This window comes from Helobdella robusta (assembly GCF_000326865.2).
Source record: "Helobdella robusta unplaced genomic scaffold HELROscaffold_44, whole genome shotgun sequence".
NCBI classification, from domain to species: Eukaryota; Metazoa; Annelida; class Clitellata; order Rhynchobdellida; family Glossiphoniidae; genus Helobdella; species Helobdella robusta.
This window is the reverse complement of record NW_008705063.1, coordinates 677020-698929: the sequence shown is the minus strand read 5'-3', so window position 1 is coordinate 698929 and position 21910 is coordinate 677020. Positions and strand designations below refer to the sequence as shown.

Genomic DNA, 21910 nt, shown 5'->3' with positions numbered 1-21910 from the left:
AATAGTTCAAATAAAAATAGTTTTATTGATAAAAGCTATTCGTCAAGTGGGGAGTAGTTCGAACGAGTGAGTGAAGGATAGAGGAGTAATAATTATAAATAAATAAATTAATCAATTATTTTAATCATAAATCAAATTTTATAATAAACTGAATGAAGTAAACTAATGTATGATTAATCAATCAACATTACAATAAGGTTCTAACATTAATTTTACTGTCCTTATTTATAGTAACATGATAACACTAAACGTGCTCACACACACATGCACACACATGCACACTTTCACACACACATACACACACACACATACACACAACACACACACACACATACACACACACATCCATGTTTACACACACGAAATTACAAAAGTCACACGCGCAAAATTGATGAATTACATATTTCATAATATGATAATAAGCTATATGTTGACAGTATCTATAGCATATATGCCTGAATATAAGCATGTTTGTATAAGAAAAATTAATCAGTTTGTGTGTGTGTGTCTGTGTGTGTGCATGCGTGTGTGTGTATTTGCACATACGTGTATATATGTGTATATGCATGTACATTACTAATAAGAATAGTGGCATCTATTACAATAATAATAATTGATCCGCAAAATAATTACATTAACAATAAGAATAAAATAAAATTAACAATAATAATACAAATAAATAACAATAATAATAATGAAAATGACAATATTTAATAATAATAATAATTAATTAATGAACAATCAAAAAATGTTAATGATAAATATATGTGTGATTGTATGTATGTACAAGTTAGAGCTGATAATGGGCATAGTTCATAATTATCGTACATTATAATAAATAATAATAATAATAATTAATATTATTATTATATTAATTAAAGTATAAATATATAATTATAATAATAATAATATTTATTATTATTATATTAATTATAGTCGTCATAATAAAAAGAATAATTAGCAGACCTCAATCGTAATGCGCGCGACCAAAGTGATAAATGTGAACTGCAGCAGCTATGGTGTGATGTACAACAACAATAATAATAATAAAAATACTAATAATAACAAAAATAATAAAAAGAATAATAATAATAATGATGATGATAGAAAGAGCGTATAGACAAATGTGTAAATTTTCATTTGGAAATTTGGAAACTAGCGAAATTTGGACTATTATATGTGATGCTATAGATAATAATATTCTTCATATAATAATGATAATAAAAATAATAATTAATACAAATAATAATAATTAATAAATAATAATAATAATAATAATAATAATAATAATGTCAATTTTATTATAGTTTTTTTTGTAGTAATATAAAAACTATTTAGGAACAGACGGTCTGTCTGGAATTCTCGGTGGCATGGCGCTGCTTCCAGGGCGTCTGTGGTTGAATGAATAAATGAATGAAAGAGTGAATGAATGAATGAGTGAATGAGTAATGTTAATGGATGAATGAATGAATGAATGGTTGAATGAATGGTTGAATGAATGAATGAACGAATGAATGAATGAATGAATAAGTAGGCGAATAAGTGAAAGGATAAATTGACCTACCAATTTATCAAAGATAGATAAACAAACAGACAGACAGATAGACATACATACAAACAAATAAATAAAGAATAATAGACAGGTAGATGGATAGATTGATGAATAGATGAACCTATGGAAAGATAGACAGAGTCAATGAGTTAATGAGTAAATGAATTGAAAAATAAAAATGATATATAACCGCAAAAGAAAATGCCAGCGCACTCACACGCACACACACACACGCACGCACACACAAACACACACACACACAAACTCACACACGCACACACACACAAACTAACGTTGGAATCAAAGGTGGCGGGAGGTTTCCGGGTACGGTTTGGGAATTCCCCATGACGGGACTGGGGCCAGCCCGACCTGGAAGTGATGGTTTGTTGGGAGCAACCGGTGCAGGGCGCGCTGGAAGAGTCGTGGCTGATGACGACAGTCTGTGGTATGTATGTATGTATGTTTGCGTGTATGTGTGTGCGTGTGTGTGTGCGTGACGTTGAAAACAATTACCATCTTCAAAACCATCATTACACGAGCAAAATCATCTTCACTCTGACCAACTACAACAACCGTCGTCATCATCGTTTGAACTCACCCATTATAAACAGAATTCGTCATCCCACCTCCACCGAACTGCTGATTGTGGGAGCCTCTTGACGACGCATGGCCACCATAACTGCCACCACCGCTACCACCATAACTGCTGCTACTACTACTGCTGTTACCAGCGCCACTAGAAGCGAGCCACTCGTCGTTGACAGGCGGTGGCACGGGGGTAGCGACGGTAGATGAGGTGACGTCACCGATGATGTTGAGGGCGTCCTTTGTGGCGTGGTACATGCGTAGGATCTCCTCCCTGTGGTGTGCCTCGTCGGCAGACTCCTCCATCAACTGAGCCTGTGGTTGTGGCGGTTGTGGTGGATGTGGTGGTTGTGTTGGATGTGGTCGTTGTGGCGGCTGTGGTCGTTGTGGTAGATAGGGTAATTGCAGTTGATGTTGTATGGTTTGTTACATACAAATTTTATCTATATTATATTGGATATAAATTTTATCCATTCATCCGTTTATTTATTCAATGATTTATGTATTCATAAATTCAAATATTCACACACACACACAAATACAAAGACATACACATAATACATACAAATACGCAAACAGACATAAAAACACACACACACACACACACATACACACATATGGACATACCTGATCGCCGGATGAATACAGATGGGCCAACAGCTCAGTGCCCAAGAATTCCTTCAACTGGAATGATTGATAGAATGAATCAATGAACATAAACACACACATACTAACACACACACACAGAATTCCTTCAACTGGAATGATTGATAGAATGAATCAATGAACATAAACACACACATACTAACACACACAAACACACAGACGCACACACACACAAACACACACACATACTTTCTTAATAAGCATGAACATGATAGTCTTGGGGACCAGATCTTTAGTCATCTTGTTGACGATGCTTAGGTATGAAGCCACCAGCGATCTAATAGTTTCAACTTGCCTCTCTAATTGAGGATCCGATTTCCCTAGGTCTTCTTTAGTCTGTTGTTGTGGTAGTTGTGGTAATTGTGGTAGTTGTATTTGTAATTGTGGCAGTAGTGACAGTTGTGGTAATTGTGGTAGTTGTATTTTTGGTGGTAGTGGCAGTTGTGGTAGTTGTGGTAATTGTGGTAGTTGTATTTCTGGTGGTAGTGGCAGTTGTGGTAATTGTGGTAGTTGTATTTGTGGTTGTGGTAGTAGTGACAGTTGTGGTAATTGTGGTAGTTGTAATTGTGGTGGTAGTTGTAGTTGTGGTAGTTGTGGTAATTGTAGTAGTTGTATTTGTGACGTTGTGTCATCTACAATTATCATAATGAGTGTTGAAGTGAATGCTGTAGTTGTCTGACCATTTAGATTAACAATGACCAACTAACAATGACCAGTATATTCAACAACAGCAACAACAAAGTTGCCAGCACGTCATCCTATCCCCCGAATAGCCACAACGTACACACACACACACACACACACACACACACACACACACACACACACACACTCAAACATCATCACCACTTTCACATCATCACCATAAACATCATCACTTCCATTACGAACATCATCAATATCTTTTTGGTTCCTCTCTGGATAGACACCCGCCCTGAGGAAAGATGCTTTCCAGCTGTCAACTTCGTCTTGGTTATCAGCTGACAGCTCCAGCTGCTTGTACTCCTTGTAAACGTTTCTGTGCGAGTGTGTGTGTATTTGTTTGTGCGTGTGTGTGTGTGTGTTTGTGTGGGTGTGTGTGTATAAGTGTATTTGTGTGTGTGTGTTTATGTGTGTATGTATCTGCCTGTATGTAAAGTATGTACTTATGTATGTATTATCATTAGAAGATCATCATATTTTTCATCATTTATGATCAAACTGAAAACTGAACAACAGGCACAAATAAACACGCACACACATGCACGCACACACACAGAAACACACACACGCACACACAAACCTTCCTTCAGTATTGAACAGCGCAAAGATGATCTTCCTACTCATAAAGCCACTCTCACAGTCCTTAACCTTCAAGTTATCCAACTGCAGCATGTATTTCTTTTCTTTCTCCTGGATAGATGGAAAGATGGATGAATGGATGAATTGATTGATAGACTGAGTAGGTAGATGAATTAATAGATTGGTGAATGGATGAATTAAAGCCCAAGGGCAAATAAATAAACAAAATGAAAATATATATATATGAAACAAACAAAACAATTTATTTTAAAGAAAAAAAAACTAGAAATAACATGTATAAATTAATAAATGAACAATTAAACAAATAAATGAATAAAACAAACAGGCATGAATGAATGAATGAAAGAATGAATGAATGAATGCATGAATGAATGAATGAACGAACGAATGAATGAATGAATGAATAAATGAACGAGTGAGTGAGTGACTAAATGAACAGGCCGACAACAACACGACACTCACCTCATCATCTTTGTACCAGGAAAAATTTTCAGCGGTCAGAACGAACCAGAACTCCTTATGGCCACCCTTGAACATGCTGATGTTGTGTAGGGCCAACCAACCCTTGCGGATCACCTGTTTGTGGTGGGCGATGATTATGAAAAAAATCCGATAGACACATTCACACACACACAAACACACACACGTCATGTGTGAAAGATCGAAAAAGTACTGAGAGGAGAAACAGCAAAATAAATAATGATCATAAAAAATATAGAAAATCCCAACAACAGTAACAACAACAACAACAACAACAATAACAAATTTAATAGTCAATAATATAATGGAATTGAGAACAATAATCAATGGAGAAAAGAATAAAACCTGATTTGTTGTTTTCTTCTTGACGACTTCTGATCTCTGCTGAGCACTGGCAAAAAAATCATTTCATCATTTTTAATCTAAATTTAGTAACATGACGTAACAAAGGATAAAAATGATGATTCAAAAAACTAATTAACCAACCAGCCAACCAACAAACCAACCAAATGACCAATCAACCAACCAACCTTCAAATAAACCAAACAACCAACCAATCAACCAACCAACCAACCGACCGACCGACCGACCGACCAACCGACCAACCAACCAACTAACTTGGCAAACCCAATGAAATCTTCATGATTAGTGTTCATGTAAGCAAGTTGCACCTCGACCATGAGAACAAGTTGGTCTTTCGTCCTTTGTTCATCCTCCTTTAATTTCGTGTTCACAATTCGTTCACACTCCTCGCGTAGGTGCGGATAACGGTTCATCTATAATAAATAGATAAATAAATAAATTAATCAATTAATCAATTAATTGATTAACCATAATTACCAGTTAACAAATAATTATATTAAAAAAACAATAACAATACTGAAAAAACGATTCATTAAACAATTAATTGATTAACTATAATTACTGGCCATCCACACCAACAACACCCACACAGTCATCTACACAACCACCATCACCACCAACACCCACACAGCCATCCACACAACCATCATCACCACCAACACCCACACAGCCATCCACACAACCATCATCATCACCAACACCCACACAGCCATCCACACCACCCACACAGCCCTCCACACAACCCACACAGCCATCCACACAACCACCATCACCACCACCAAACCTTCTCGGTGCACTTGTGGACGACAGCACTCAACTCAGTGACGACCATGTCGACGCATCGGATGCACGGCTCCCTCAGCCTGTCGATCTGCTTCTTCACTATGGCCTCGAACGCCATGTCTGGAGTGAATAGACCTGTCCTGATTCGTCAGACAAGTGCAAGGAGTGAGGAGGATTGAATGAGGAAAGAGAGAAGGGAGAAAGTGAGAAAAGGAAAAAGGGAGAGAAAGAGAAAGAAAAAGAGAGAGAAAGAGAGAGAGAGAGATAAAGAGATATGAAATAAATAGTTTTAAGGAATCAAGGAATCAATCAATCGATCAACCAATCAATCGATCAACCAATCAATCGATCAACCAATCAATCGATCAATCAATCAATCAATCAATCAATCAATCAATCAATCAATCAATCAATCAATCAATCAATCAATCAATCAATCAATCAATCAATCAATCAATCAATCAATCAATCAATCAATCGACCAACCAATCAATCAATCGACCAACCAATCAATCAATCAATCAATCAATCGACCAACCAATCAATCAATCAATCAATCAATCAATCAATCAATCAAACCAACCAATCAACCAATCAATCAATCAATCAACCAATCAATCAACCAATCAATCGACCAGCCAGTCAATCAATCAACACGTCAACCAACCTACCTTATACCATGTATATTTTTAATGGCATAGGTTATTTCTTTTCTTAGTTCCTTCTCATCGTATTCAATCTGCATTCATATAAGAAGACATGATGTTTTATTATTTTAATTATTCTAATTATTTATTATCATTATTATTATTATTATTATTATTATAATTATTATTACAGAAAATTATCGTCAGATAATTATATATAAATAAAATAATAATTTTTTTATAACTTGGAAACTTTTTTTTTATAAAAAACAGAATTTTTTAATCATGTCAATAACAATTAATATCTTCATTATTTGAATGATTATACATCCATATTTTATAGTTAAATAAAATTTAAGACTATTTTATTATTATTATTATTATAATTATTATTGTTGTTGTTGTTGTTGTTGTTTCCCTTGTATGGTAGATTTCTCAGACTGATTGCAATATACATAAATCAGTGAATTTGTTTTTTCAAATTTCTAAGCATCATCTCATAAGATCAAACAAACAAAGTGAATGAAGAGAACTTAAAAAGGGACGATGAAATAGTAATAATAGTAATAATAATAATAATAATAATGAAAATCATTTATATAGCACTACAGCTAAATTTGAAGGTGCTTTCTGTGGCTACATTCAATCAGTCAGTCAGTCAATCAGTCAGTCAATCAGTCAGTCAGTCAATCAGTCAGTCAACCAGCCAATGAAGGACAATTTCGTATAGGAATAATTCATTAGTAAAAGCAAGTAAATTATGAATGGAAAAGTTGAATGAATGAATGAATGAATAAAAGAATGAACAAATAAAAGAAAAGAAAAAGTGAACAAATCAACCAATCAACCAACCAATCACGCATACACACACGCAAACACACACACACACACACACGCATAGACAACCACACACTCACACAAACACATACACACAAACAGATACGCACGCACACACGCACAAGCACACACAGACCTGTACAATCTCATACGGAAATCTCTCGTGGAATATTTTGTTGATCTTTGCACCACCAGAAAGTTCATGAACGTTGACCTCCGACCCCGAACCCTCGATCGACTTCTCAAGGTCAAAGTTGAAAGTGTTTATCAATCTGGTATGAATAGATTATTGAGTAAAATGTAAATAAATTCAACAAATCAATAAACAATTGGAGAAAAAGACAGAAAGATAGAGAGAGAGAGATAGAGAGAAGGAGAGAGAGAAGAGAGAGAAAAAGAGATAAATAACTGGAGAGCAATGAATGTGAGAATGATAACAAAAGTGAGAGTTAAACATTATTATTAAAACGTTGTGCTGCATAATTGTCACATGGCGACTGAAATAAAAAAAAACACTTGAATTATTGAACATATAGAATGAACGAAGTACAGGAAAAACATCAGATGATAATTGATACAATGCTAATTGATACAATACAATTTGCTAGCGAGCTTATTGACAACATTTACTTAAAACTAACAGCATGTGTTTAATAAAAAAAAACTACAGAAATATAAAGAAACAAAAGTGATGGCCCAGTGGTTCAGGTCGCTCGGTGTTGTTTTGCAGTGCATGCAGTGACCGAGTGACCGAAAAGTTCGAAAAGTTGAAAAACGAGTGATTAGAAGAATGAATGAGAATGAAAATAAATGAACGAATGAATGAGCGGACTGATGAATTAGATAATTAGATAGAGAGAATGAATGAGAATTGAGTGAATGAATGAGTGAATGAATAAGTGAGTGAATGAATGAGTGAATGAATGAATAAAAGAACGAAGGGGTACAAACTGCATGAGGGCCTTGGTCTTCCTTGTTGGATCATCAGGTCGAAAGTTTTTGTACTCTTCTACCTATTTATTTTCATAATCATTACCATCATCATCTTCAATACAGTCATCATTACCATCATCATCATCGTCGTTATCATCATCATCTTCATCATCCTAATCACCATCATAATAATTAAGAGCTTAACAATCATCATATATGCATACGTACGTACATACGTACATAGATAAATACATAAATGCATACACACACACATACATACATACATACAAAGAAACATGAAAAACCCGCATATAAACACATAGACTAATGAAAACTAAAAAACTACAGGCAAACTAACAAAACCACACACAAACACATAGACACATTAGATAGAGCCAACTACGAAGGAACTGAAATCTAACTGGCAACCAGACTGAATAATGGCTTTCAAGTATGCCTTTATACAAGCACAAACCAACTCAGAAAATAAAAGCCAACAATTTCAGTTTTACTGAAGAATTAATGTATCTCTATGCGCATATTTAATTGAATGTCTGGGGGTTATTTCATGGGTCAGCCAAGGGCGTGGAGTGTACCTGGGGCAAAGCCACCCACAATGAGTAGGTACTTGTTAGAGTTGATGCTAAATTGTTGCAGCCTTCAACAGTAAAAATTTGACCAATTCGTGCACAAAATACTAGTTCTAGTAAGAAAATATTCATTTAAAATGTGAAAAAGGCATGAAAAGATCGTTAAATACACACACAAACAGAAATACAGAGAAACAAACATACACACACACACACACAAATGAACAAACGCATACACACGCATACACGCACACACCTCTTTCTCCATGGATATTAATTGTGATTGTAGTTTATTCCTGAGTGAGGGTAGGGTGGCTCGAATGTGATTGGTCAGTTGCTGGTTCAGCACTTTCTGCAGGTAGTTTGATCCCATGCGATCTGCCATGTGTCTGTAAACGTGTGCGTGTGTGTGTACATGCGTTTATGAGTACGTGCGTTTGTGTGTACGTGCGTGTGTGAGTGCGTATGTTACGCCCTGGGAGTAGTGCGATGTGTTGTATGTTGTTGCAAGTGTGATTAGCTGGGTTTGAAATGTGTTCGTTAAAAGGTTGTTTCGCCAAACACTAGATGAGAATGCAGTTGTAAGAAACATAGACTGCAACATGGGGCACCATAAACAAACCCGAAAAATTAAACTAGATATGCAAACAGTACTAAATTTATACACGGATAACACCACAGCAAACACACCACAAAAAAGTGTAACACACCAGAAGACGACGCACACCTCAAAAAAAAACACACGCACACAAACCTGTATGCTGGATGGCTGAGGAAAAATTTTCTTTCAGCTGCCATGGCTGACCTGATATCCTTCCTTCCGTCTATGTCTTTCTGACTCCTGTTCACAATGCCTATGTATCCTGTGTGTGTGCGTGTAAGAACGTGTTTGTTTGTTTGCACGTGAATTTCTAGTTGCTATGCATGTGCTTTCCTATGTATATTGGTCTACATTGTTATTATACATAGGTGAAAACGCTATGTGTGGTTGGTGCGGCAGTTAACTTCACGTAAACTGTTTGTATGTGCTATTGCTTCATTTGATTCTGACTTATGTTGCTACTGTGGTTGTTGCTATTGAGTTAGCTTGGATGGCAGTTGAGATTTTGTTATTGCATTAGATGCTGTTTGTGAGGATCATTGTTGAATCTCGTCAGAATAAACGGGATTGGCTGACCTCTTCTAAGTGGGAGGAGCTTATTTTCCAGAATGTCCTTGGCATCTGTGCCCTCGTCCATGAGGTCCAGTTTTGTGATGACGCCAATTGTTCTCAAGCCTACATCGAATTTAATTTATAAATATTCATTAGACTATATATATATATATGTGTTTATAAATAGATTTTATGAATATTTATATGCCATTTCATGAACATTGAATTATAGGATGAAGTTGTGTAGTAAAAGTAGTAAGATGGTTTAATGATTAAAAGAGCCTAATTGCCTAATCACATATGTTCTCATGTTCTCTCTCTCTCTCTTTCTCTCTCTCTCGCTGTGTCTTTCTCTGTGTGTGTTAGTATGTGTTAGTGTGTGGTGTGTGTGTGGTGCGTGCGTGTGTGTGTTATGTGTGTGTGAGTGTATTTGTATTTATGGCTGCAGATATATTTGGATTCAATAGGAAAAGAGATAGATTATACACTATATATGTCCAAAAAGGAAATTTAAAAAAAATACTAGAACATTCTTCAATCAATCAAAAATCATTTGACTTTGTGTATATAAGCAAAGTAGCAGTGGATTAGACAGTTGAAATCAAGCTAGACGAGATGGTAATACAATATGTAATAATAGTAATTGATAATAATAATAATAATCAACCAATCAATCAATCAATCTTCGTTTTGCGTCCAGAGACCCGGAGGTTTTCCGAGGTAGGACGTTGTTTTCTTTGCCATCAACTTTTTGCGCCAAATTAGACATCAGTTGTATCCATTTCATTTAAATTTAGAGCTTTCAATAATAATAATATAATAATAATATGGATGGCAAACTTTTTAAAAGTGGTTTGTAGTAGATTAATAAGCACATACATGAACTGACATGACATTAAGAAAGACTAAAGATAAACTTAATTTGAGATATGGGAAAACTTCAGAACTAGATCTATTACAGCTTAACACCCGTTATAATAACCGAAAACTACATATAATAAATAAATAAATTAACAAATAAATAAATTAATTAATAAATATTTCATGAATTATGCTCAAATTAAAGGTCCATAAACATATTGAAAAATTGAAAGTAGAGGAGAGAGAATTTTAAGTGCTGTCATAAAGTTCAACATATAAAAGAAGAACGTGTTGTTGTAGAAATATAGAAGAACTTACACAGACGCACACACAGACACACACACACACACTCACTCACAAACAAACACACAAACACACACACATCTTTATTACATAAACACACAAGAAACCAAACACGCATAGATAGATCAGACTATCTTCACTAACAACACAAGACCTTATAATACAAAACTTAAAAATCATAATATTATAACCATTTAATACCTAACCAAACAAAGGCCAAACATCAGAACATTCACACAAGCCAGGCAAAATTAACCATGCAACATTGTAATGCACTGTTAGCTAGAAATTAAACTTCCACAATCAAATCGCTACTAGATTGGTGGCTAAATGATGATGAAGACGACGAAAAAATGATGATTGTAATTAAAATAAAAAACAATAGAAACCCTGGCCCTAACAAATGATAAGATGATGAAAATGATCACGTAGACATTAATGATGCTGATGATAACGCCGCTGATGAAGATAAGGGAGGGTGATAATGACTATATGCATTTATAATCAATCAAAAAAATTTAAAAAAAACTTTTTATTTACCAGAACATAACACAAACAAAAAAAAAGTTGGAATAACATTCGGGCTTGGAGACATTCAATCTCAATCAATAGAAAACTTATATAGCGCCAGCTATCATAGTTAAAGACATCATTGCATTTATAATATATGTGATGATGACAAAATGATTAACAACGCAATAGTAAGATTGAGAAAATGTATGGTTTTAAGATAATTAGAGAACATCATTTGATATAAAAATCAATCACAGCTTGATAGGGCTAATAAAACAAAAAGAGTTGAAGATGTAACAATGAAAATAGCAATAAAAACCTCATCACATCAACAACATCATCACAACAACAACATCATCACATCAACAACATCATCCCATCAACAACAACAACAACAACAACAACAGCTATAACAATAAAAAAATATCATCAATATTAGAAAGAAAAACAACACCAATAGCACGTTATGTTATATACCATCCTATAAAAATGTAAATATAAAATTGAGATTGAAATGTGCCAAAGTGCTTACCTCATTAAAGTTCTATTCACACACACACACAGTCACAAACACACACAGACAAAAACACATACAGACAAAAACACATACAGACAAAAACACATACAGACAAAAACACATACAGACAAAAACACACACAGACACAAACAAACGCAGACAGACACAAACACACACAGACACAAACAAACGCAGACAGACACAAACACACACACAAACACAAACACACACAGATACAGATCAGATAGACACACACACACACAAACACACACAGATACATATCAGATAGACACACACACACCTACTAATAACATCTCCAATCCCAAGCATTTAAAATGCATCTTCTTATTTCAGATGTAAAAAACAGAAGGGTTCATCCAAGTATGGAAGAACTTGCTAAAACACAAATTATATAAGTAAAATCAAATCGAATACACGCATTCACACAACCGTACAAGATTGGATACACCGACACACAGACAAACACACACACACGCACGCACACACACTCTCACACACACGCACGCACGCACACACACATATCACACACACACATACACACAATACACACAACACACGTACATACACACAAAAAACAACATGCATTAATAAAAAATCAATACATGGAAATACAAACTAAAAAAACTGTGCCACTGACATTATAAACCAATTTTCTCAAGTCTAAAAATGCGTTTGAAAAATTTAAACAACATGGACAAACAATACAAACGCATAGACACACAGAAAAAACACACAAATACACAAAAATACACACACACATACACACACGCATAAATAAATAAATACCGACTTTAATGTGTATATATATATATATAAACACACAAAAAAGTACACAAATAATCAATCCTTCTTAGGATGATTCACAAACAATTCTGCAGATAACAACCAATAAAAGACAAAACACACACACACACGGACACACACAGACAGACATAATAAAATTTGACACATTTCGTCAGACACAAAAAATCAGAAGAGAAAAATAACTTAAACAAATCTTTTAAAACAATAGAAAACATTTTATATATATATTACTATATTTATAATATTATATATCGCCATTTAGGTATGTTCAAGTCATCAGTTCTTATTATTATAATTATTATTTTTATTATTATTAATATTGTCATTCCTATTTGTATTATTAAAAAGAATCAAATAAAGAGAAGCAATGTAGAACATGGTGATTAATAAATTAGCACAATATAGAAAAAACTTAAACAGATGCGTTGTCATCATCATCGTCGTCGTCATCTTCATCTTCTTCTTCCACATCGTCGTCATCATCTTCACCGTCATCGTCATCTTCCTTGTTCATCATCATCTTCACCATCATCATCATCATCAACATCGTCTTACTCCTCATCGTCATCATCATCTTCACCATCATCATCTTCTTCCTCTTCATCGTCATCATCATTTTCTTCTTTCTTATTGTCTTCATTATCATCTTCTTCCTCATCATCCTCATCATCATCATCGTCATCCCCATCGTCATCATCTTCTTCCTCATCATCTTCATCGTCGTCACATCATTTAAATACAGGATATATTAATATCATAATTGATATAATTGATATTACCACATAGCCACAATTAGGTATACAATTAATAATAATAACAATAATAATAATATTATTATAATTATATTATTAATTACATTAATTATAGTTGAGTTTATCTGTCCAAACACCCAACAAGCAAAAAGATGGTAACTAATATTGAAGATATTGAAGATGATGATGATGACGACGACCATGATGATGAAAATTATCATCATCGTATTGTTATTATTGCTGTTGCTAATCATCAATCATACATGCTATAATCATATTTATCATCATCATCATCAAAGAAAGAAAGAAAGAAAGAGAGAGAGAGAGAGAAAAAAAAAGAGAGAGAAAAAGAAAGATGTTATACATTTAGAAGACAAGCTTATATAGACTATTTATATAGAAACAAATGTGAATACTTTAATAATAATTTTTTTTAGATAGTTCAAAATATTTATGGATTGAAACTAGATGGATGGGTGGGTAAAGAATGGATGAATGAATGAATGAATGAATGAATGAATGAATGAATGAATGAATGAATAAATGAATGAATGTATGAATGAATGAATAAATGAATGAACAAATGTATGAATTAACAAATGGATGGATATATGAATGAAAGAAGGAATGAATGAACCAATAGGAACTAGATCTGCTGTGTGAATGTATGTGCATTGGAAAACATACTGTGCAGCAGATAAATGGCATACACATGGGCGTGTATAGATGGATGACTGTGTATGTGCGTGTGTGTGTGTGTTTGTTTGTGTGTGTGAATGTGTGTGTACGTGAGGAGAAAAATTTTAAATGTAATAAAACTTGTTTGAAAAATTGTAAAAAGATGGAAATTTTTTGAAAAAGATTCAGAGCCATTGAAAATTAAACACATACATCTTTAGTATTCATTAGCACTTGAAATGCTATATGCACAAACACCTAGTAAGGCCCAAGGCAACTGCAGCAGGCAACTACAAATATAATTTATACCCCACAGCAAGACAAAATTAAAAAACACATGAACAATTTTTAAAACGGATATTTTTATTAAATATAGCAGAAACACAAGCATGAACATACAAAAGAACATGAGCAAACGTAAATAGACATACAAACAAACATACAAATATACATACCGACAAACACAAAAAAAAACATACAAATATACATACAAATAAACATACAAACAAACAAACAAACCTACAAATATACATACAAATAAACATACCAATAAACATACAAACATACAGATAAACATACAAACAATCTTTGTATCTCAATCAATATCTTAAACGACAAGCTACAACAACAAAATAGTAACCATATAAATGAATTTAAAAGAACAACAACTACAACTATACAGAGTAGTAAAATCAATCTCAAATGACAAATCTATAAACATCAACAGATGAGCATAACAGTCACATAGGTAGGTGTGTGTGAGTGTGTGTGTTGTGTGTGTGAGTGTGCTGACAAATGACAATGCACTTGAATTCTCACTAGCAAGAAGCTGTTACCATGCTGCCTTATTAAATATCTTATCACCAACTATATATATATATATATATATATATATATATATATATATATATATATATATGTTGGTAATAGACCATAATTTTTACAATATTCTATAAATTCTACCTAATGTTTGGTGTTAATATGTTTGTAGTTCGTTATGAATATATATATGTTCACCAAGGTTTACTCAATTACCACCATCATTATCACAACATTATCACCATATGACCACCACTATGGTTATCATCATTATCATAGTATTATCATCATATACATTTTGTTGATGTGCATCAACATCATCATCATCGTCAACATCACACATTAAATAACCATCAAAAATTAATTTACACACACACACACACACACACACACACACACACACACACACACACACACACACACACACACACACACACACACACACACACACACATATATATATATATATATATATATATATATATATCACATTAAATAACCGTCAAAAAGAGAAAAATGGCCCCATACAAAAGTATCCCGACCTACCTTGTGGATCAACCTCCTTAGCAATTTTCAATGCATCTGAATTGGCGAGGTCAGTATTGGCAGGGGAGATTGCAAGGATCAGGCAGTTCTCCTTACTGATGAACTCCAGTAGCATGTTTCTGATCTGGACCTCGATGTCCGGGGGCTGATCGCCCACAGGAACCTTAGTCATGCCCGGCAGATCGATTAAGGTTAGGTTGAGAACTGCAAGAGTGTATGTATATAATATGTACGTACATACAAACATGCATACATACATACATAAATACATGCATGCATACATACATGTATACATTACATATATTTAGAGTATCTAAAAAGAACACACACACACAGACAGACAGGCACAAATGACATCGCATAACAATAAATAATAATAATTATTAACATGACCATGATAATTCAAATCAAATCTATTCAATTCAAGTCAGATAAACAGTTTAACACATTCATAGCTAGGCACAGGCAGTTTAAAAATGTTTCAAATGTTGAAATACCATCATGATGTATTTAAATAATATTTGGATGAGGTGACTAAGCAACTGAAGAGTTGATAAGAACATGATAAAAAAATTATAAAAAAAATAATTCCAATTATTAAATGAACGGATAGATGGATGAATTGATGAATGAATGGACGATTGAATGAATGGACGATTGAATGATTGATTGATAGAATGAATGAATGAATTAATGAAAAAGCAAAAAAAAATTTTCACAAACCATGGGGTGAGTAGACCCTTAAGTTGATTGGTATATTAGATACACCCTTGTTTTTCCCAGTTACCCTATCGGTCTCATCTTCAATTTCTTTCCTGACTTGATCGAAATCACTGAAAATTCTACCTTTGCAGTGTAGGAACTCTGCGTATTCTGTCACACGTAATGTGTGTGTGTATGTATGTGTGTGTGTGTGTGTATGTGTGTCATTATAAGATGTGAAAGTATGTGTATGTAACATAAATAAATGTAAATATGGTAGAAATGAAGAAATAATATAAAAAAAAATAAATAAATATATAAAAAATAAATGTAGAAATTAGTTGAACCTTGTTTGGAAAACACCAGCTGTAGCACCAGAGGGCGCCTGGTAACAATTCCCGAACCACGAGGAAGAAAATCTCTAATATGAATAAATTAATTGAAATTAAATTCTATTTTAATTTCTTTAATTAAATATTTAATTTATATATATCCTGCAAAATTGTTTAAAATCATAAAAATTAATGAATAAAATAATATTCACTTTAATTGCAACACACACACACGCACATACACACTCACACGTAGACCCTGAATCACTCCATACATAACATACGGAGAGTAAATCTCTTTTTCACTTTTAGAGATTAAAATAAATCCTAAAAGTTTAAAAACAAAAAAAATTAATTCAAAAAATTTTAAATATAAATTAATAAATGTATGCACAGAAGTAGTAAGTAGATGGAGTTTCAGAAACATTTCTCTATTAACTAATTTTAAGTGCTAAATTATGAATAAAAATCAGTATATAAAGCAACTCAACAGAAAATTGTTAAAAATGATATAAATTTTCAAAAATTTATAATAATTTTATTTTTATTTCACTTCTAACAAGAATTAAACAAAAATTCCTAACCGGCCAACAAAATTTTCCAAAACACTGGACTTCCCTGCACTCTGACTACCGACGACGGCAATCTGGGGGAGGTCGAGCCCCAGAGGAATGCCAAGAGAGACGAAAGCATCTTGGAGTTTGTTTACTATGGGGATCAAATGTTCCATACCAGAGTTACCTGCCATCGTGTATGAAATCAGTTGGGAGTTTGATTATTCCAAAAAACGTTATAATTTTTTTAATTAGTTAACTTCGTGGTTTATTTCATTTATATGCAAAAGTTGTGACCAACGTAACTGAAGCCACAGTCACGATTTTATTTTTATTTATTTTTTATAGGTAGCTTTGGTTTTTTAATGAAAAAATCCGAAAAAAAGCTGCAACATTTAAATCGTATAAAGAATTAAAGGCAACATTTAACTAAATATTGAATACTCAAAAAAAAAACGATTTAGTAAACTAAATTAGAAATATTTTATGATAAATAAAATGTTTCGGAGCATTTAATTAGGCGGAAGTTTATTTTTGATGGGATGCAAGGGGGTGTGATTGGATGTAATTTTAGTTTTTAAAATAAATAATTCAATTGCTATTTATTGAAGAAGTAACGTGAAATTTTCACAAGATACAAAAAATAATTTGAATAAAGTTAAAGTTATAATAAAATCCATTAATTTCTTTCTATAAATGTTGCAATTTATGATAAAAACTCATGAGATTTTGTGTTAGAAAGATAAAATTGTGTGTTCAGGTAAATTAGAGATGGACGATATGAAGTTATCTAACATGTTATAAAGTTCGTTTACTGAAATAAACAGCTTTTTTCATACAAATTTCTAGTCAAATTTATCTATTTATGTGCCTAATAACTGTTTTAAACCATTTTATTTATGAAAGGTAAACTTAGTGTCAAAATACGTAATGAATTTCAGAAATATTCGTTGAAAACTGTGAAATATTTATTGAAAATTGAGAGTTATGCGTGACGTTATTCCAACAAATAATAGGTTCATGTAAATAAAATCATATCAATAAAATATTAATTATTAATATATCAAAATTTACTTTAACTATGAACAATTCATTCTTAAATATATTAATTTCTTTAAGAAATCTGGCTTTGATTGTGATTATTTTACTGCCCGGACAGTTTTTGTGTGTCGTCTTCTTCGAGCCACCAGAAGGTATTCTAGCATGAGTGCATTATAATATATATTATGTTTTATGTTGTGCCTATCTCACAAAGTACCAACTTTATAAACTGTTGTATTTCTTCCATATGGTCATTACTTAATATCCATATCCATTATATCAGAGGTGGGCAAACTTTATTATATAAATTTTCGAACGATGATCAGAGGGGATTTATTTTTTAATATATTGAAATTTGCGACTGACGACTTATTTTTTGGCTTATAATGTAATTTTTCTCTTCTTTCCAAACACGTGCAAGACCTCGCGTGTCGCATAAAATGGCTTGGCGGGCCGTAGTTTGCCCACCATGCATTATATACTTGTTCATACATTATATCTATTAAATATTTCTGTTGAGAATTTGTCCTTATGTGTTTATACATTCTAAATGTAGTCAATGTCCATAGAGTTGATGTAGTAGCCACCTACACTAGGTTTCAGGACAAATAAACAAATGAAAAAATCGCCAACTAATTTTTGTGGGAAAACAAGTAGCCATATTGAGTTTAAAAATAATTAGAGCACTCTTTGGGTACCTTTCCACACCTGTATGCGCCCCATTCAAATATTGGCCATCAAAATCGCGCTAACTAACAAACGAAAATGATTTGCTTAACGTGAAACTGTTAATAAGCACACCTTTGCAGATGATGACTATGTGGGCTGTTACAAGTTTGTTGTGTCAAATAAGATGACAACACATGTGATTAGCGTTGAGAAGTGCAAACATTTCTGTAGCAATAAAGATGAATCTCTGTACGTTGCCCTAATTGTAAGTAAATTTTCACAAATACTAAATTTTAAATTATATTTATTAATAATTTTTATATTTTGAATTTATGTTGTTGTTATTTTTTCCATAACAGACAACAAGTTAATAGACTTAAACCGTTACATTATTTTCGCAATTTTTTTCTCAGGTTCGATTAAATTTAGTAAAGACCCAATAAATTAATGATAAAAATTTTTCAAAAATTAAGCGAAAACCTTTTTTAATTGATAAAAACACACTGGCTGATCTGTTCATATTGCTAGCAATAATATTACACACAGTTGTTTTATGATTTTATTTTTACTTTTTCATAATATTTCATTTTAATTAAGTTTTTCAATTTGAATTTTAGTTAATCTGAATGTGTTCTTTTCTGTACGTTAGAAAGCTGGTGACTGTCAGTGCATCTATAGAGCCGACCAGGCAGTTGTGTTATCCGACTGCAAGTTTAAATGCCGGGATGGCAAGGATTGTGGTGGGAATGATGTCTATTCCGTATATGTAGGTGGGTTAACCTGGTCTTGGCTGAGTAATTTTCAATTAGTTAATTCTTCTACTATTGTTGCAGTTACAGCTATTACTTCTGCTGCTGCTACTACTGTTAGCACTACTCTCAATCATTAGACTCGAACCAGGTCACAGCAATAGAGCACACAGGCACTTTAACCATTAGGCCATCAGCGGATATAGCGCCTCACAAACTAATTGATTAATTGATCGATCGATTGATTGATCAGTTCGCCCACATAACTAAGATACAATACCGTCCCTAGATAATTCGACGAAGGCATCGTTCCACCGGCTCTGCTCAGCATACATCGGGCAGTACTATACGGTGCCCACCATTTTGGATACCTTAACATTTTGGGATGAGAACACGTGGGAGGGATGTGCCCACTTCTGCCAAGAGAAGAATCATTCCGTATTCATGCTGTTAAAAAGTAACCAAGTATTGAATTAATTATCTATTTTTTTACAATACTTTTAACTTCAATTGCGTTATGTACTAGTGGATTGGATGTTTTATTATGTTGAGTCAACATTTTGCTGTTTGGAAATTAAAATAACAATAAACAAACCATAGTGAACAACGAATTGTAATAACAAATTAAATAACTTTCAAAACTGATGCACTTTAGTTTAAAGTTTAAAAATTTCAATTTTAAATTTTTTACCGCTCAATTTTAAAACACGCAAAACGCGCGTAGGGATGTGCAAATCAGAAAAAAATATTCACAATTTTGTTTCCATCAACCCTGTGACATTATTTCTGATTAGATTTTTTGTTACTATACTGTATAAAACTTTTTTTCGACTATGTATGCGTCTGAATTTTGATCTATTATTTCTTTCTCTACCAAATTCAGTATGAATAAGGAATACTTCAGAATATTAAAATTTTGATGACTGCGCTTGAACTAGACCATTGCGGCAGAAATATTTCTATTAATTTAGAACAGCAAGCAACGTATTTTTTCTCTCTGAGCGATCTCCTAAAATACTAATGTCATGGTTTTATTAATGAATTTATACTGTTAGTTTTTAACAGAATTTTCAAGAAACATAACCAAAATTTGGTTCAAACCGTATCGTTTTGAATTATGAAAAAAAATTTCAGTTGAAGAATATTTTTTGAAAAATTTATGATTCAGACTGAAGAAGTACTATCTTTCAAAAAGGAATTCAATTGTTCTTGTGTGAAAATACAAAACGCGAGCTTACTGACATCTAAACCATGCAAATTTTTCAAAAACAATAATGACCGAATACTGAGCAGAATTAAACATCTTCCTTTCCAATTATTCACAAGTAAACTTTTATTCGAAATCATAAATATTATTTTCGGAATGATAAGAAATTTATTTTTAATTTTGTTTTCCAGCTCGACAGGGTTTGGAATATCGTATGGGTCGTTCTTCATACCTCGACTGCACTCTGGACAACTCCAATCCCTTCATCGACTGCTTGAAGAAGTGTCAAGCTGGTAAAAAGGGAAATGATTGTAGAGAACTGGGTTGGTATCTTTTTTAATCTATAATCTTCTTGTCTTGAATGTTTGAGTTTTTGATCTCTGTTTGAGATATTTTCAGAATGTTCTTAAGTTTCCTTCGTATTTTGAAGCGCAAACTATATTTGTGTGAGATAAAGTTTTATTATAACCGCAAAATTGACAAATAAAAACGATTTTAATTGATAGAATAAAATTTATATATATATATATATATATATGTAAATGTAACCACATTTATGTATTTATTTCATATCTATGATATTCAATATCTTTGTTATATGTTTGATCTTTGTTTGGGTTTCGATAAATGTGCTTCGATAAATGTGCTGCGATAAATGTGCTGCACCACGTGATTGACATATTTTATAATTTATTTGATTTATGAGTTTCGTATGAATAAGCCTGTAATTGATTACTGTTTTACAGGTATGTTTTCTTTAATTTATATCTCTGTATTATTTTATATTATTTGATTATATGACATTTAATTTGTTTGAATAAACTGTTTTACAGATTAATAAATCAGGTTTTATTTAGAAACAATCTTACAAATCAATTACAAGTTATATTCCAAAAAAAAAAAAAGAAGAGAAAGAAAGAAAGAAAGAGAAGATTCTTCAGATAAGTTATT

At 32.8% G+C, this 21910-nt stretch overlaps 2 protein-coding genes across 2 annotated transcripts; one reads left to right on the top strand and one right to left on the bottom strand.

The window, feature by feature from the left end:
• Positions 1 to 17802, bottom strand: HELRODRAFT_101987 (hypothetical protein). The gene is made up of 22 exons (XM_009025926.1): positions 17324 to 17802; positions 16755 to 16828; positions 16429 to 16578; positions 15706 to 15909; positions 9916 to 10014; positions 9493 to 9601; positions 8995 to 9127; positions 8167 to 8228; positions 7352 to 7487; positions 6403 to 6470; positions 5733 to 5871; positions 5204 to 5361; positions 4931 to 4976; positions 4568 to 4681; positions 4086 to 4195; positions 3695 to 3821; positions 2993 to 3139; positions 2765 to 2821; positions 2151 to 2452; positions 1846 to 1992; positions 356 to 1391; positions 1 to 331 (listed from the first exon to the last, which is right to left on the bottom strand). Exons 1-21 carry the CDS (start codon positions 17485 to 17487, stop codon positions 1331 to 1333), a joined length of 2607 nt encoding a protein of 868 aa, XP_009024174.1. The 5' UTR covers positions 17488 to 17802; the 3' UTR covers positions 1 to 331; positions 356 to 1330.
• Positions 17803 to 19187: 1385 nt separating this feature from the next.
• On the top strand, positions 19188 to 21299 carry HELRODRAFT_177773 (hypothetical protein; the record flags this gene model as incomplete). Its single annotated transcript, XM_009025925.1, has 4 exons — positions 19188 to 19268; positions 19653 to 19773; positions 20042 to 20209; positions 21151 to 21299. The coding sequence occupies 4 exons, from the start codon at positions 19188 to 19190 to the stop codon at positions 21297 to 21299; spliced, it is 519 nt and encodes a 172-aa protein (XP_009024173.1).
• Positions 21300 to 21910: the final 611 nt, after the last annotated feature.

What these genes read in the sequence shown, in the direction of transcription:
- HELRODRAFT_101987 (XM_009025926.1), bottom strand. Translation starts at nt 17,487, where the DNA reads ATGGCAGGTAACTCTGGTATGGAACATTTGATCCCCATAGTAAACAAA. An exon ending in AAGACCAAGGCCCTCATGCA is followed by an intron (nt 7,488 to 8,166) that starts GTTTGTACCCCT and finishes TATTCATACCAG; the next exon opens with ATTGATAAACACTTTCAACT. An exon ending in TGTTCATGCTTATTAAGAAA is followed by an intron (nt 2,822 to 2,992) that starts GTATGTGTGTGT and finishes CAATCATTCCAG; the next exon opens with TTGAAGGAATTCTTGGGCAC.